Source organism: Schistocerca americana, chromosome 1 (assembly GCF_021461395.2).
Source record: "Schistocerca americana isolate TAMUIC-IGC-003095 chromosome 1, iqSchAmer2.1, whole genome shotgun sequence".
NCBI lineage: Eukaryota > Metazoa > Arthropoda > Insecta > Orthoptera > Acrididae > Schistocerca > Schistocerca americana.
The window spans coordinates 869177914-869194894 of NC_060119.1; the positions used below are offsets into that span (position 1 = coordinate 869177914).

General features: G+C 42.9%; 1 protein-coding gene across 2 annotated transcripts in view; it reads left to right on the forward strand.

Moving 5' to 3' along the window:
* Positions 1–16981, forward strand: part of LOC124613921 (cell division cycle and apoptosis regulator protein 1-like) — a 262218-nt gene that overhangs the window by 54402 nt on the left and 190835 nt on the right. For both annotated transcript variants that reach the window (XM_047142677.1, XM_047142683.1), the window contains exon 4: positions 10987–11067. In XM_047142677.1, the coding sequence (XP_046998633.1) occupies positions 10987–11067 (81 nt within the window). The remainder of the gene's footprint in view (positions 1–10986; positions 11068–16981) is intronic.

Here is a 16981-nt window from a genome sequence, read left to right on the forward strand (position 1 = left end):
CATGCAAGATGGAGCTCCTGCACATTTCAGTCGAAGTGTTCGTACGCTTCTCAACAACAGATTCGGTGACCGATGGATTGGTAGAGGCAGACCAATTCCATGGCCTCCACGCTCTCCTGACCTCAACCCTCTTGACTTTCATTTATGGGGGCATTTGAAAGCTCTTGTCTACGCAACCCCGGTACCAAATGTAGAGACTCTTCGTGCTCGTATTGTGGACGGCTGTGATACAATACGACATTCTCCAGGGCTGCATCAGCGCATCAGGGATTCCATGTGATGGAGGGTGGATGCATGTATCCTCGCTAATGGAGGACACTTTGAACATTTCCTGTAGCAAAGTGTTTGAAGTCACACTGGTACATTCTGTTGCTGTGTGTTTTCGTTCCATGATTAATGTGATTTGAAGAGAAGTAATAAAATGAACTCTAACATGGAAAGTAAGCATTTCCGGACACATGTCCACATAACATATTTTCTTTCTTTGTGTGTGAGGAATGTTTCCTGAAAGTTTGGCCATACCTTTTTGTAACATCCTGTATGGTAGAATGTGACGATTCCAAATTTTTATTAAAAGTTCGTACTGCTATAACTTTTCCATCTCATGCTTGAAAAATGAAGATATTAATGAAATGAGAAACTATTTCCTAACATAAAACTTTTTGCTTGTAATAGGCCTAATAGGCATTTGATATTGGTACTTTGTGAATTATATGGGGTTCAACAATAAAGTAATGAGACTGATGTGAAAAAAAATGTTACTTACCGTTTTAGTCAAGTTTAGGGTTGTCTCCTGCAGAATAGTTCCCTTCTGATTGCAAACACTTTTTCCAGTGTTTCTGCCATTGATGGTAACATTTCTGGAACTCATCTTCTGTAATATCCTCCAAGACTCTCGTCACAGTTTTTTTGGGCATCTTGTGTTGTTTGAAAATGGTGCCCCTTGATTGTTGTTTTGACTCTTGGAAGTAGAAAAAAGTCACACCGAGTGATATCTGGTGAATAAGGTGGCTGTGGTAGTACTGAAATTTGTTTTGAGGTTAAAAATTGCTGTACTGACAGAGCAGTAGGGGATGGCGCATTATCGTGATGCAGAATCCAATTATCAACAATGTTGGCACAGACACAACGATCTCTTTTATGCAGTCTTTCTAAAATTTCTGTGTAGTAATATGGTTAACTGTTTGTCCAGGAGGCACCCACTCGTTATGAACAATTCCCTTGGAATCAAAGAAGCACAGAAGCATGCATTTCACTTTTGACTTTGACATGCGAGCTTTTTTTGGTCTGGGTGATCCTTTTGAGCACCATTGCGAACTTTGGCATTTTGTCTCTGGATCGTACTGAAAAAACCAACTTTCATCACCATTGATAACACGGCTCAACAATTCTGCATTGATTTCTGTTTGCTCTAACAGATTGGCTGCCACATTTTTCCATGTTTCTCGCTGTTGTGGTGAGAGATTTTTGGGTACCATTTTTGCACAAATCTTTCTCATACCAAGATCTTCAGTTATTACTAGACAAACCATTTCTCGATTGATGTTCAGTTCTTCTGCAATCATTTTCACGGATACTCTTCAATCAGATCGTACCAGTTCACACACCCTGGCCAAGTTGACATCCGTCCGTGAGGTTGATCGTCATCCACTGCGGTCTTCGTGTTCAACATTTGTTCTGCCTTCACTAAACATTTTATGCCAATGAAAAACTTGAGCTCTTGACATAACCTCCTCTCCAAAAGCCTTCTGAGGCTTACTGTAAGTTGTCATCGCGTTTTCACCCAATTTAACGCAAAAAGAAATGACATACCGTTGTACAATATTATGTGGTTCCATTTCCGTGGCGAGTGACACAAACACATGTTAACTTATTACAGCGCAACTCACGACTGAGCAGTTGCATAGATGTGTTGCTTGGACTAGAAGCAGCTTAAAGACCAAGATCAAAGATATTGTTCCTATGCAAGCCTGCAGGGTTGACACATCTTGCAAAGAAAATCAGTCTCATTAGTTTATTGTCACACCTCGTATTCTGTTGTATTATTTATGTGAATGAGGAAGATAAAAATGACAATTTGTGCCAAAACAGCCTTGCTTATTTGGTGTGTGTTACAATTGCTGCTATATTAAAAAGGCCTATTTAATTTTATCTAGCAGACAGTGACAAAATAGATGTAATAAAATCGAGAAAACACACCAATCTCGGGCACTATTCACATTAACAGCTTTTTTGGTATTAGACAGCAACATTTTGATTTTTCATGTTGCAAAATGTTTGACGAACTTTGATGAGGTAATAGATTCTTTTGCAGAAAGGAAAGAACGCCATGTAAACCTGTAACAAGATTAGAGAGAAAAAATGCTGGGATATAAGGATTGAAGAAATGTGTACTGTCTTGCTTGTCACCTGTCTTTACTGGTTTTAGGTTTCCTATATTTAATTGTGTGTCACGCAAAAGAGAAAGTTATTAACTAATAGGCAATGAAGAGTGCAAATTTTCTGAAGAGTTCTGATTCTATATGTATATCAAACACTTCAGAAAGATGTGCACTGCAAAATGATCATACTTCTGAAAAATTGATACTTTTTAAATTTTTGATATCCTGTCTCAAATGCTCAAGTGAGGATGGGGTCAGGGGGGGACCACTATCAAGTTTTTGCCCCAGTTTGAAAATATTGTAGATCTGGAGCTGAAAGGAAGAAAAAAATGATGTTCATTAGTGTGTCAAAAATCGTGTTCAGTGTGCACAATGTGCACATTTGAGTCGAAAATGAGTATTGTTGCAGAGATTGCCAGAAAGTACGGAACTGTTGTGGATATTTGGGGTGGATGTGTTAGGATGGTTTAACCAAACTCCAGCAGGGAATCATTTTGTGCTGACTATAATAAACCATTTCTCTTGTTATATCGAGATGATGCCAGTGCCGAGCCAGCAGGCAGTCTCAGTCATGCAAGCATTGGTGAATAAATGAGTGTTGAAGTCTGTGGTGTCAGAGGCAATAATAATTGATCAGGGGACAAACGTGATGTCGGATCTGATTAAGTTATGTCAGTTGTTGAGAGTGAAGAAATTAAGAACTAGTCCATTTCATCCGCAGTCGGATTGAAGAGTCAAGCGGGTTCATAAAACAATTGAAAGGATGCTCAGTTATTACATCAGCTCCCACAATAGTGATGGGCATACGTATTTATATTTTGTGGTGAGTGAGTATAATTTGAAAATGTGCATCAGCACAGGACTGTCACTATTGTAGGTGGTGCTTGGTAAAAAGATGCCATCACCATTCAGTATGATAACGCAGAAAGGGAGGAGAAACAGTGAACCAGTCCAAGAGCTCATGAGAAATGTGGGAGTAGTTTGGAAAAGAGTTCAAAAAGCAAATACCAAAGTGTTGTAGAGGAAGGAGGAGACAGAGAAGCACTGGGAACCTTACTCAGTACAAGGTGCCCAGTACTGCTGTTATTGAGTTCATATACTCGAAAAAGGAAAACCGAAGTAGTTCATGACACGATAACAGGACCTGTACCAAGTGATTGAAAACACATCAGCTGGGAATGCGAAGCTACAGTTACCAATGAGGTCAGCAATCATACATTCAAGGGTGTGCCAGGATTGGTCCCAGGAGGAGTATCAACTGAACAAAAAGAGACAGTGAAGAAGAAGGAGCAGGAAAGTGTGTAACACAAGGAGAAGGACCATGTACCCCATATACCAGATCCATTAAGGGCAAGAAGGTAGTTGATGTATTTTGTTTTATTGTGTTTCTTGGGGTATTTTGTGTAGTCTGTTAAAGTAGTGTTAGGTAAAAGCATTTTTATGTGTTAGGGTAAGGATTATCTTTAGTTCTTGTGTGAGAGGTGCTGACTATCAGTAGGCCGGGGGCACTGCAAGATCACCTGGAAGTAGAAGTTTTATTTTCCAGGCAACAGGATGTGATATTGTCTAGTCACCAATGTACATCAAGTTTTATATTTAATGTCTGTGAACTACGAAAAGAAATAAGGAGATTGGAAGAGGTATTCTTGGATTTACAGCAGTTAGTGAGCAGCGTTAGAGTATTTAGCGAGGTGTCAGTGGAACACAAGAAGTTACAAGTGCATATGCGTGATTGAGGGAACAGAGGCAAGAAGTAGTAGTGGCAGTGCCATGAGAAATGTAGATGAAAGAGAGGGGATGGATAGATGCTGGAGGAAGGATACTCAAGACAGTACTTGAGACAGTGGATTGGACATTGCTTCGTTTGATTGACTTATCGTGGCATAAGCAATGATAGTCTGTAGTTCTGTTAGATATACTGGGCACTCTTAGACTAACCTTCTGTCCAAATAGTTCACAAAATGCTGATAATCATGTTCTTCACTTCCAAGGATTAAGGCATCTACCTGTTCCATTTGCAAAGGTTATTGTTGAGCTTATCTCATTTTGTGCCATCCAGGTTTTTGTATCTCAACAGTTGTTTCATCAGACTTTCTTATTGTGTTCTGCTCACATGCTCTCTTCACCTTTTTTTATATTTATCTGTTATGTTGCTTATCCCTTTGACTTTCAGTTCTTCTCTAATTTATTCATTCTTAATCCAGCCTTAGGATGTGCAATAATTCTTAATGTGGTCTTAGGATGTGCAATCTTTCACTGTTCTTATAAATCCCCTCATGGGCTCAGCACCCATTTTCTGAATATAAGCTTTGCGAACCCGGGGTTCCTGAGCTGGGAACTGGTAAGCGCCACCAGTCCTGTCACCATAAGCTCTGGGAATGCTTCAGCAATGACTGTATGGTGCAACAGTGGAACATTGCGTGTCACGGGGATCTTGGCTTGATTGTCCAGCTCGCAAGGATGGTACCTTCTATTAAAAACCTCAGTCTCAAGGTGTGCCGTACTCTAATGAGGTGCATGGCTGTTGAGGTGGAACAGTCTGGGGACCCTGATGCGCCTCAGTTGTGTAAAGCTTACTCGGCATGTGGGGCTCTGTCTGAGTGGACCCTTATTTCCGTAGCTGCTCATGGTATTGAAATGGAGCTGTCAAAGTTTTCTCCTTCTCCTCCCAGTGGCAAGGGTGAGCCGCTGGTAGGTACTAACACCCAATCAAATAAGAGGGCTCATGTAGTCAGTCCTCCAGACTCAGGGGTGATACAGAATTTGTCCATGAATAGTAACAGAATGCATTCTGCCAGTCAGAAAGTGATTTTAATTGTGAAATGGAAAAAGGGCAGCTTTGAAAAGGTTTTTGTATTCGAAACGGTTTGGAGGGAATCACAGGTACACAGAAATCCATCAAGTGTTTGCTTAATGGCACACTGTTGGTTGAAACTGCTAGTTCCCAACAAGCAACAGACCTCCAGGAAGCTAAGTGCCTTGGAGAATATGTCATTGAAACGGAGCTCCACACCACCTTGAACTACAGCAAAGGTGTTGGTGATGTAGAGATCTGGTAGACATTCCTAAGGAGGAATTGAAAGATGAGTTGGCTCAAGAAGGGATCGTCAGTGTGTAGAATATACTGAAAAGAGTGGATGGGGATCTGGTAAAATCTGACTCCTTCATCCTTACCTTCAATAGCACAAAACTCCCAGAGCATATCAAGGCAGGTTTCCTGTGTACAGCCCTATGCCCCCAACCCAATACGCTGTTTTAAATGCCAGCACTTTGGGCACACCACCTTGGGTTTCAAGAGTGATGTCACCTGTGGCAAATGTGGGAAGGCTGTCCATGATGGTGTTGGATGCTCATCCCCTCCAAAGTGTGTAAATTACTCTAGAGATCACCCTGTTTGGAGTAGGGATTGCAGCGTCTTCCTTGAAGAACAGAAGATACAGGAGATTAAGACATCGAAACGCATCCCTTGTGGAAAGGCCAAGAAGATCTATAAGGATATGCAGCTTATGCCCTTAAAAGGTCTTGTACTTGTCAAGCTGCAATTGTTTCAGAGTCCATAGCCCCACTGAGAACTTCAAAGAAAGCCACAGTTACCACCGTTGCAGAGTTCATAGTACCTCTTGTAAAAAATTCAGCACCATCTCTCCCACTTCTACGGTATTTCTCACAAAGCCCTCCCAAGCCAATAAAACAAATGGGAAGTTTCCACCACAGGCAAAAACTGGCGGTAGAGTGTCAGACCATATCTATGTCATTCGACTTGACAGCTCTGCTGCTTCTGCATCAGAGCCAAGGGACTGTGAAGTCTGCCCAAGGCAACCATCTTGCCACAAGGCTAAAACTCCAACTGTTGTGGGCTCCCCACCCTGGCGGAAAAACGGGGTGAAAACACAACCCCCATTATAGGTGGCTCTCATCCTACAGTGGTACATGACTGGGTTCAGGTCTCATGTGGAGGAACAAAAGCTCCTGGTAAAGGCCCACCCCCTGTGCTTGCATTTACAAGAAATGCATTTAAAACTATTGACCCCCCAGTGCTACGGGGCTGTATCCTCCACCATAAGGTTGACCTGACCGTGACTCAAGCCAAAGGAGGTATTACTGTGTTTATCAGTACCATACACATCTCCTCTCCTCTCCTCTACCCTTAGTTACTGACCAAGCAGTAGCCATTGCAGTTCATGCGAGTCAGACGATCACTGTCTGCTCCTTGCACTTACCTCCACAGGATGCAATAGATTCTGAGGCTCTTGCAGGCCTCATTGAACAACTCCCCTGCCTGTTTCTCTTACTGGGTGATTTCAATGCCCGTAATGTGTTATGGGGCTCAAACTATACTTGCCCCAGGGATCGAGTCTTGGAGAATCTCATGTCTCAGGAGCTGTGCATCCTCAGCATGAATTTCTCAGCTGCTAATGTGTCATCCTCAGCCTTTGACCTCTCATTCTGCTCTCCAGCTCTTGCACACTCCACGAAGTGGGAAGCAACTGATGACCTTCATTCCAGTGATCACTTCCCACTATGGGTGACCTACTGGATGGAGGATTGTAGGAACAAAAGCCACCAAAATGGGACAATCAGCAGTGCTAACGGTGCTGTTCAGCCAGTTGGCTGTGTTTGGACATCATAGCAATGTCCAGGAATGGGTGGATCACGTCATGCGTGTGATTCTTCATGTCACTGGCTTATCAATATCACAGCCTTCAGGTCATCTTAGGAGGTGGCCTGTACCTTTGTGGACAGATGAGTGCCATCCACCAATCCAGGACAGGTGTGTGGCTCTTCGACAGTTTAAGTGCCACCCAGCAGCAAACAACCTCACAGCCTTTCGAGTGACGAGAGCTAAGGCTCAATGCATCATTAAGGAGACCGAGAAAATGTCATGGCAAGCAGTTCTAGACTCCATCAACCATTCCTCATGTTCTGCAAAAGTACGGGAAACCATCCGGAGAATTTCCAGTAAACACAGTCATTTAGCATTAGCAGCAGTGCTGAAATGAGGGTTGTCTCCAAACAATGCTCAGAGATGTCGCTCAGACACTGGCTGATCATTTTGCAAAAACTACATCTGATGTAAGCCAGGATTCAGCATTTTGTTGCTCCTGTGCAACTGTAGAGAGGGGCAAGTATAACTTAAGATCCAACAGTTCTGAGGCCCACAACTCTCCTTTATCTGTGCGGGAGCTGGAATCAGCACTGTCTGAGACTTGTGGCACTGCACCCAGTCATGACCAAATCTAGTACTGCATGCTTAGACATTTACCATCAGTGTCAACAGGAATCTTCCTCAAATATTTAATATTACATGCTAGACAGGCAACTTCCCCGACTCGTGGAGGGAGACGATTCTGATATCTCTCCTAAAGCCAGGAAACGACTGCACATCTCCCAGTAGTTACAGAGCCTTAATGAACTGTGTAGGAAAGTCCTTGGAGCGATCGGTTAACCATTGCTGGTCTCAGCGACTTTTTTTTTTTTTTTAACTCGACATATTGACACGCTGTCATATTTTGGGGGGAAGTGTCACGTCTGTGGTAAGGTGTTCTGTATAGTCTCCTTATTTGTGTACGATTTTGGTGGCGACTAGAGAAGTGGCCTCCAAAAATGGGTTTCCAGTTTTCTATAGATGAGAGAGAGAGAGAGAGAGAGAGAGAGAGAGAGAGAGAGAGAGAGTTTAATTTACCTGACTTGTAGCTGAGGGACACCAGACACCATCCTCCATTTTAGTGACTCAGCGAGGTTTTTCTGGGTCTCATTTTTGACTCCAAATTGTTGTGGTTGCCTCACATGAAAGCCAGATCTCTCAAGGCATCAAACATTATCAAGTGCCTTAGACGCAGGTCGTGGGGAGCAGACAGGGCACATCTCATCAAGTTTCGTAGGGATTTCGTGCATTCATAGCTGCACTATGGGTGTGCAGTGTGTGGATCGGTGAGGCCTTCTTATTTGAAGGTCATTGATGCTGTCCACCATGAGGGGATTTGGCTGGCCACCTGTGCTTATTAGGACCAGTCCCATACCCAGCCTCTGTGCTGAGGCTGGGGAACTGGTACTTACCATCCAGTGGCAGCACCTCTGGTACATCAGGCATGTAAGTTCCTCGCAACTTGGACTTAACTTGCACACTAAACTGTTGCTCGTTCACCTTTGGAGTGCCTTTTCTCCAATTGTCCACGAGTCATGATGCCATTTGGGATCCATGTGCAACGTTTGCTGGAGTCACTCAGTGTGGAGCAAGTGTGACCCCAAGTCCAGGATTTTAACCATCTGCCACGCTGGCCACTGGAGAGGCCCAGAATAATTTTAGATTTGGTGCGTCACTGGAGAGACTGCACTCCTGCTTTCATTTTAAATACAATATTTTCTGACATTTTATCTGGGCGCCACATCTATGTAGCTGTTTTTACACATGGTTCAAAACAGGGGGACTTTGTTGGTTTGTTTGTTGTTTTCCCAGATTGTGTCCTCAAGGTCCAACTGCCTCAAGATGTTACTGACTTTGAAGCAGAATTATGTGCAATCTTGCGGGCACAGGAGCAGATGAGACATTCTTCAAGTACTGAATTTCTTGTCTGTTCAGATTCTCTGAGTGCCCTTCACTCTCTGCAATGTTTGTACCCAGCAGACAAAGTAGTCCAGACTGTCCAGGTTGCTTTCCTCCAACTACGATGACTGGGGCAGGAGGTACCCTTCTGCTGGGTGCCAGGGCACATGGGAATTTTGGGGAACGAAAGGGCAGATCTAGCAGCCAAGAAGGCATGTCATGATCCTCAGGTATTTCATTGTGCCATCTCTCTGCATGCTATAATCTCGCTGTTGAGCTCAAGAGTCTTGCGTTGGTGAGAGGATGAGTGCTTTTAAGTGACAGACAATAATGTCCATCTAATAAAGCACACAATGCAGCAGTGATGTACTTCCTTCCAACCAAGTAGCTGGAATGAGGTTCTCGTCACTCTTCTTCACATGGAGCGCAGCCCTAAGACGCCTTCTTGCTCCGACGAAGGGCCCCTCCAATTTGTGGAGCTTGTGGCACACAGTTCACAGTGCGCCACATTATATTGGACTGTGTTTTGTTTCCCAACTAGTGGGCCACGGCTAATTTGCCGATGGATCTGCAATCTATTATAGGTAATGTGCAAATAAATGTGGTTAGAGTTTAACATTTTGCGAGTTGTCCAATGTTTTTTTCCAAGATTTTAGGAAGTGGTTTTAATGTGTAAACAGGGTAACTGCCTCACCCGTGTTTTACATAAGTGGCCAGCCAATGACATTTTTCTTTGCCTTCCATTTAGCTCCCTTGTCGTTTTACTTGTATTTTAGTCTCCTGTACAGCATCTTTTATTCTTTCCCATTGACTTAACATGTGTGATCACATTGTAGTAATTTTATCCACATTCATTTCTCTTAATGTGTTTAAGGGTGCCTTTGATTGCCTGTAAGCAACACACACACACACACACACACACACACACACACACACACACACACACACACACACTCTTTTTGTAAGAACCTAGTTTTCACTCCCATACAGCAGAGAAGTCACAGCCATATTTTTATAAAATTTTATTTTTGTTTCCTTTCTAACTACATTATTTAAGGTACTATTAATAGCACCAGATGTGTACTGAAATGGATAATACTTGTTGTCTGTATCTCTGTTATGCAGTAACTTACTTAGTTTCCTAATTAAAGTGTTAACTTATTCAATTATTCTGTTATCAATAACAACTTTTGATCTGATTGGCTTAACTTCTTCAAATGTCACTGCCCTTGTTTTAGTAATTGAGATTTCCATATTGTATTCTCTGCCCAGCATCTGTAACTTATATATGAATCATTGTATTCTCTTTCCATTGTCAAATACAATAAGCTCATCACCAACAAAAAGGCAAGTGCTAGGGTTCCTTTGTGAGGTAGCTGTAAGCCAGGATGTACTTCTTGTTTCCGTCTTCATAAGGATATCATCAATATATACATTAAATAACTTCTCAAAAATACAAATTTAGTTCTTGCAGCATGACAAGTTTTTAAATTCACAGAATAAGTTGTGTGACAAAGTGAAATTTTGGAATTGTATCCACTCTTTGATAACTTTCTGTGGATACCCATGACGTAAACCTTTGCATGACACACATCTTGTTCAGTCTGGAGTTGAATAGGCACCTCTATAATTTTATCAGGCATATATGCATTTTAAAAAAACTACCATGAAGTGTGTGTCTTGTGTTAAGATTTTCTCTATATCCTCTATTAATTCTAACTGGTAAGCATCCAAGACAGACAATCAAACAAGGATTTTTGTAAGAAACTTTCTTCATAGGTGGATTACATTCCTGAGTATTTTTCAGATCACTTAATGTAGCATTGAACTTTACTTCAACTATTTTCTTGATCATTCTGTTTTAAATAGCTCTGAATACATGCTTCTAGGTAATTAATAATAAATTTGTATTTAATTGTGTATGTATATTTAATGATAGATGTATAAATAATAATGTACCTTATCAGATTTTGCACATTTATGTGTTGTTTCTGTCACAGACATTGAAGTACACAAAACGATTAGTGTATATCATTTACATTTTAAATATTTATGTTTTAGCCTGGTATGGCAATGACAACAATGCCTACTGGAATGGCCACAGCTGGTGTAGCCATGCAGACAGCTCTTGGAAACACACAGGTATGACTTAAAAAAAAAAATTCCATGTATTTACATCTGGATGTTTGTTTCCTGTAGTTACTAAGCATATTACATTTCAGTGCATTGCTTTTCAAGAATAGGAAGGTGGCTGAAATATAAATGGGCTAATATTGACAGTATTTTTATGTTTTTCATTGAAATGAAATCTCCATTTAGTTTATTTTTCAAAACAGTCACTCAACTTTTTTGTTCTGTTGTTGTATTAGCCAGATAATTTCTAAAGTATTTTGCACGGAATATACAGGGAAAATTATTTGTGTCAAGACTGTTGCACTTTTCCATGGCTTTTGGACCAAAAATGTTTCGGCTGTGGAAGTGGATGTGTTAAGTCAACCCAATGCCAACCATCCAAAGGTTTTTGGGCTGTTGCTACAATATGACATATTATAGTATCCCTCCAGATGAGTGACATGGAGGGGCAAGTACTGGTATCACCTTCATAAAGAAGCTTACAGTAGCAAGGTGTACTTGCAGCTGAATATTCCTCAAAGAACTTAATTGTCAAAACATAGTGATCAAGGCCTTGACTACCAACAATAGCATCACTTATTCCACTGATTTTCCCTCAGAGCTCTTCTGGCTCTCTTTATTATTCATCTTTGACTGGGGTTGTAAACTGACGTGTGTCTTGTAAAATGTGATGATTTTCAGCAAAGTGTCCCTATTCATCAAGTATTGGATAATTTTGAACCCCATTGAGTGCCCTCTTTCTAGAGTTCTGGTACCTTTCAATCACTTCAATACTACCATAGTTGATTTGTACTTCCAGTGAGAGTGTAGGCATAACTACTCACTGATTGCTTTCAGTGCATTCTTGAGGATCGTCAGTGTTCTGCTTTGTAGTGCTGGTGTAGGGACATACGTATCATATTTCCAATTCACTCAAGACCTTCTTTCAACTGTTTCCACTATGCTTTTATCCAGGCCCATATCAGTTTTCGTTCATTGAACTGTGACTGTAAAAGGCAATGTCAGTTGCACTATCAATTGCACTCACAAAGAAGTGTGTTGTGTTATGTACTCCTGTTGCAATGTAGACTTACTTTTTTCTCATCATAACAGGTATTTTACAGTAGTTTACATTAGATAAACATGGCATCCCTTAGATAAAGATTCTCTCCACACGTCATTACTTCTCAAAACCTGGAACCATTCGCAGACCCAAAGTACACAAAATTTAAAGACCTATTTCTGTTTGCTCTGCCCTCTTTATATTGTTGGAGTGTTGGAGAACAGGGCAGCATGGGAGGAGGGGGGAGGGGGCAGACTTAATTGCCGGTTTAGCCAGACTTACATTCTTATATGTCACTTTTATCACCTTCTCTGTCGAACTTGCTGTCATACGTCAAGACAGAAGAAGACCTTTACTTTTCACTTGGGCATGGGGTAAATTTGTATACAAATGTGATGCAGATGGGGGGAAAACAAATTCAAGAAGAATGCACAAAAAAACAGCGTCAGGCTGAAGCATTGTACATAGAGCATAGAGGAAAGAAAAGAGTGATATAATTAACTGGGAATTAACGTACATGATGGCTTAATAATTTCATGAAGATTCTGAAGTATGCAAAAGATATAGTTGAGAAATAAGTGCCTGTTTCCTGAATAGGATGTCAAAGTTACAGAAGTTGCAAAATTGCATTCACAGGGCATTTGATTGTGTCCAGAAAAGGCACATAAAAAGGTTGTGCAACCCAAACTATACTGCTCAAGGACAAACAGCAAAATTGGGAAAATCTCTTTCATAACATCAAACTATTAATAGAGGTGAAGAATAACGTTAGCTATCATTGGGAGTGATACGGCAAACTCACAATGAGGTGGTTCACCTCGGAAAAGAGCATATGTTGTTACAGTACCTCATACTTGTGGGCATTATCAGTATTGCTACAAACACTAACAAGAATGTGAAGTTTCATAGTCTTTCAATTTTAAGCATCTTCACATCGGGACTGCATCACCAACAAATTGGGCTCTTTGCATGATGTTCCTGTAACTGTGCTGGCTACTACTTTTCCACCCAGTGAATGAGCAACAAGGATTCTGTAAAGTGAACCAGGATACATCTGAAGAGCTCATTAATTTCTTCATTCATGGCAAAATCACAGTGTTGATACATTCACAAGAAGTACGCCATGAGTGAAATGTTCACGTAAGCCATGTGGTGATGTGTGTCAGAGGGTACTTCGGGTACTGCTAACAGATCCCCCCCCCCCCTCTTTCCTTTTTCCAAACCCCCTGCGGGTCCAGGGCTTAGGATAGGCCCAAGGTATTGCTGCCTGTCGTAAGAAGTGACTAAAATGAATCTCACACGTTTCAGCCTTTAGGTGATGGACCCCTGTCGGGTTTGACCTCCATGTTTTTAAATTTTCCTGAAAAGCCAGGCAGCTGGGGAAGGGCAGCTTACATGGTGCATCGTGTACATCATGCATTAAGATCCGTAGCCCACTTTCTCGTCATCACATTACAGTCCCACTCATTCTCCATCTCATGGGCGAGGACGTCTTCCTGAGTGTATGTTCCACCATGCACTATGCAGTGTTGCTTTCTGTGCGAACGATGACCATATCGCTGTTTGAGTGTCGTACAGATTCCCGTATGGAGGATATAGCGATAGACATCCCTGGGGTTGTGAAGCAGCTGAATGGGTTGAAAATAAATAAATCGCCAGGTCCTGATGGGATTCCAATTCGGTTTTACAGAGAGTACTCTACTGCATTGGCTCCTTACTTAGCTTGCATTTATCATGAATCTGTTGCCCAACGTAAAGTCCCGAGCGACTGGAATAAAGCTCAGGTGACGCCTGTATATAAGAAGGGTAGAAGGATGGATCGTCAAAATTACAGACCAATATCCTTAACATCGGTTTGTTGCAGGATTCTTGAACATATTCTCAGTTCGAATATAATGAATTTCCTTGAGACAGAGAAGTTGCTGTCCATGCATCAGCACAGCTTTAGAAAGCATTGCTCGTGCGAAACGCAACTCGCCCTTTTTTCACATGATATCCTGCGAACCATGGATGAAGGGTATCAGACGGATGCCATATTCCTTGACGTCCGGAAAGCATGTGACTTGGTGCCCCACTGCAGACTCCTAACTAAGGTACAAGCATATGGGATTGGTTCCCAAATATGTGAGTGGCTCGAAGACTTCTTAAGTAATAGAACCCAGTGCATTGTCCTCGATGGTGAGTGTTCATCGGAGGTGAGGGTATCATCTGGAGTGCCCCTGGGAAGTGTGGTAGGTCCGCTGTTGTTTTCTATCTACATAAATGATCTTTTGGATAGGGTGGATAGCAATGTGCAGCTGTTTGCTGATGATGCTGTGGTGGACCGGGTGGTATCGTCGTTGAGTGACTATAGGAGGATACAAGATGACTTGGACAGGAGTTGTGATTGGTGTAAAGAATGGCAGCTAACTCTAAATATAGATAAATGTAAATTAATGCAGATGAATAGGAAAAAGAATCCCGTAATGTTTGAATACTCCATTAGTAGTGTAGCGCTCGACACAGTCACGTCGATTAAATATTTGGGCGTAACACTGCAGAGCGATATGAAGTGGGACAAGCATGTAATGGCAGTTGTGGGGAAGGCGGATAGTCGTCTTCGGTTCATTGGTAGAATTTTGGGAAGATGTGGTTCATCTGTAAAGGAGACCGCTTATAAAACACTAAGACGACCTATTCCTGAGTGGTGCTTGAGTGTTTGGGATCCCTATCAGGTCGGATTGAGGGAGGACATAGAATCAATTCAGAGGCGGTCTGCTAGATTTTTTACTGGTAGGTTTGATCATCACGCGAGTGTTATAGAAGTGCTTTAGGAACTCGGGTGGGAGTCTCTAGAGAAAAGGAGGCGTTCTTTTCGTGAATCGGTACTGAGGAAATTTAGAGAACCAACATTTGAGGCTGACTGCAGTACAGTTTTACTGCCGCCAACTTACATTTCGTAGAAAGACCACAAAGATTAGATATAGAGAGATTAGTGCTTGTACAGAGGCATATAGGCAGTCATTTTTTCCTCGTTCTGTTTGGGAGTGGAACAGGGAGAGAAGATGCTAGTTGTGGTACGAGGTACCCTCCGCCATGCACCTTATGGTGGATTTTGGAGTATGTATGTAGATGTAGATGTAGACTTCTTAGCACCTCATATCCAGCATGATAGCCAGTCCATTGTGGTGGGGCCGCCATGTACCCTGTTGTAGCCCCCTGACAACACAGGGATCACTCTGCTGATGCCTGCACCATTAACTTCCCACATATGCCTTGGAGTAGATGCTCATCTCCCTGGGGCATCGGGACTCCTGGCAGTGGCCATCCTGCCAGATGGCCCTTGCTGATGCTGGGTGGCGCCCGTGGGCAGGGCCCCTGGTTGGAGTGGGTGGCATCGGGGCGGATGACACGCGATGAAGCATACCACGTCATCACTTGCTGGTGATCAAACACCAGCAGTCCGTAAGTGTTCAAAGTCTCAGTACAATGCAAAAAAGTATGACCCTAAATCATTCCCCTCCCTAGCCACACCATGGGAGGAATGCCAGGCTAAGGATGGCAGCAAACCTTATTCACCCCAGTACCTCGTGTGTACGAGAACTGATGGGCACTCCTTTGTATCGGTTAAGACAGTTTTTTGTAGAGCATTTAGAGGACAAGTTTAGGGAGTTTGAGGGCTTGTCCTTGTCCAAAATGCGATCTTGGTCGGTCTTGATAAAAACAGCATCCTCTGCCCAGTCACGGGCTTTACTCACTTGTTACAAGTTGGGGGATGTTTCTGTTACTATGACGCCACATAAGAGCTTAAATATGGCCCAGGGTATTATATTCCACAGGGACCTTCTTTTGCAGTCTGACGATGAGCTGCGTGCCAATTTAGAGCGGCAAGGTGTTCATTTCGTGTGGCGTGTCCATTGGGGTCCGAGGGATAATTAAATTGACATCGATGCCTTCATCTTGGCCTTCGAGGGTGACACCTTACCTGAAAAGGTCAAGGTGATGATCTACCGCTGTGATGTCAAGCCATATATCCCTCCCCGGATGCGGTGCTTTAAATGCTGGAACTTCAACCATATGTCTTCCCGCTGTACCTCCAGCGTCACATGTTGAGATTGTGCACGTCCATCACATCCCAATACTCCATGTGCCCCGCCTCTCATCTGTGTCAGCTGCGGAGAGCATCATTCACCTTGCTCACCAGACTGCGGGATTTTACAGAAAGAGAGGAAAATCATGGAATACAAGACCCTGGACCGACTGAGCTACACTGAGGCTAAGAGAAAATATGAGCACCTACATCCTGTGGCTATGACCTCCTCATATGCTGCGAGAACAGTTGTAGCCCCATCAGTTCCACAAATTGCAGTCAGCTATCAGAGCCAGAAGGCTACACACCCGACCCCTTGATGGTGGGGGGGCACTCCCCGCCCCCCCCCCACACCATCTACCCCAGTAGCACTGTCCCCCCCCCCCCCCCCAACCATTGGGGACACCAGACTTCTCAGTCCTAGAAGTGTAAGTCTTCTTCAGCTCCTCTCGCCAGGAAGGGAAAGATGATGCTCACCGGTGGCTGAAGTGGCCAAAGCAGCTGGTCGTAGGGCTTCACGCTCATCCTCAATCCTGGAGACTGAATTAGTGAAGCCCTCCCAGCCAGAGAAACCCAAGGAGCAGTGAGAAAAGTTCAAAAAGAAGACCCTAAGACCAAGGAAATTTCGGTGGCACCCACACCACCACTACCTACAAGCTCTGCATCTCGGGATAAGATGGAGATTCTGAGTTCACTCACCAGACCCCCAGACATAATGGATATAGACTGCTCAGGCAATAAGTGGCTGACAGCAGGTGACCCTGAGGCGTAAACTGCCTCATTGAATGTTCCATGCCTTCCCAGTCTCATGA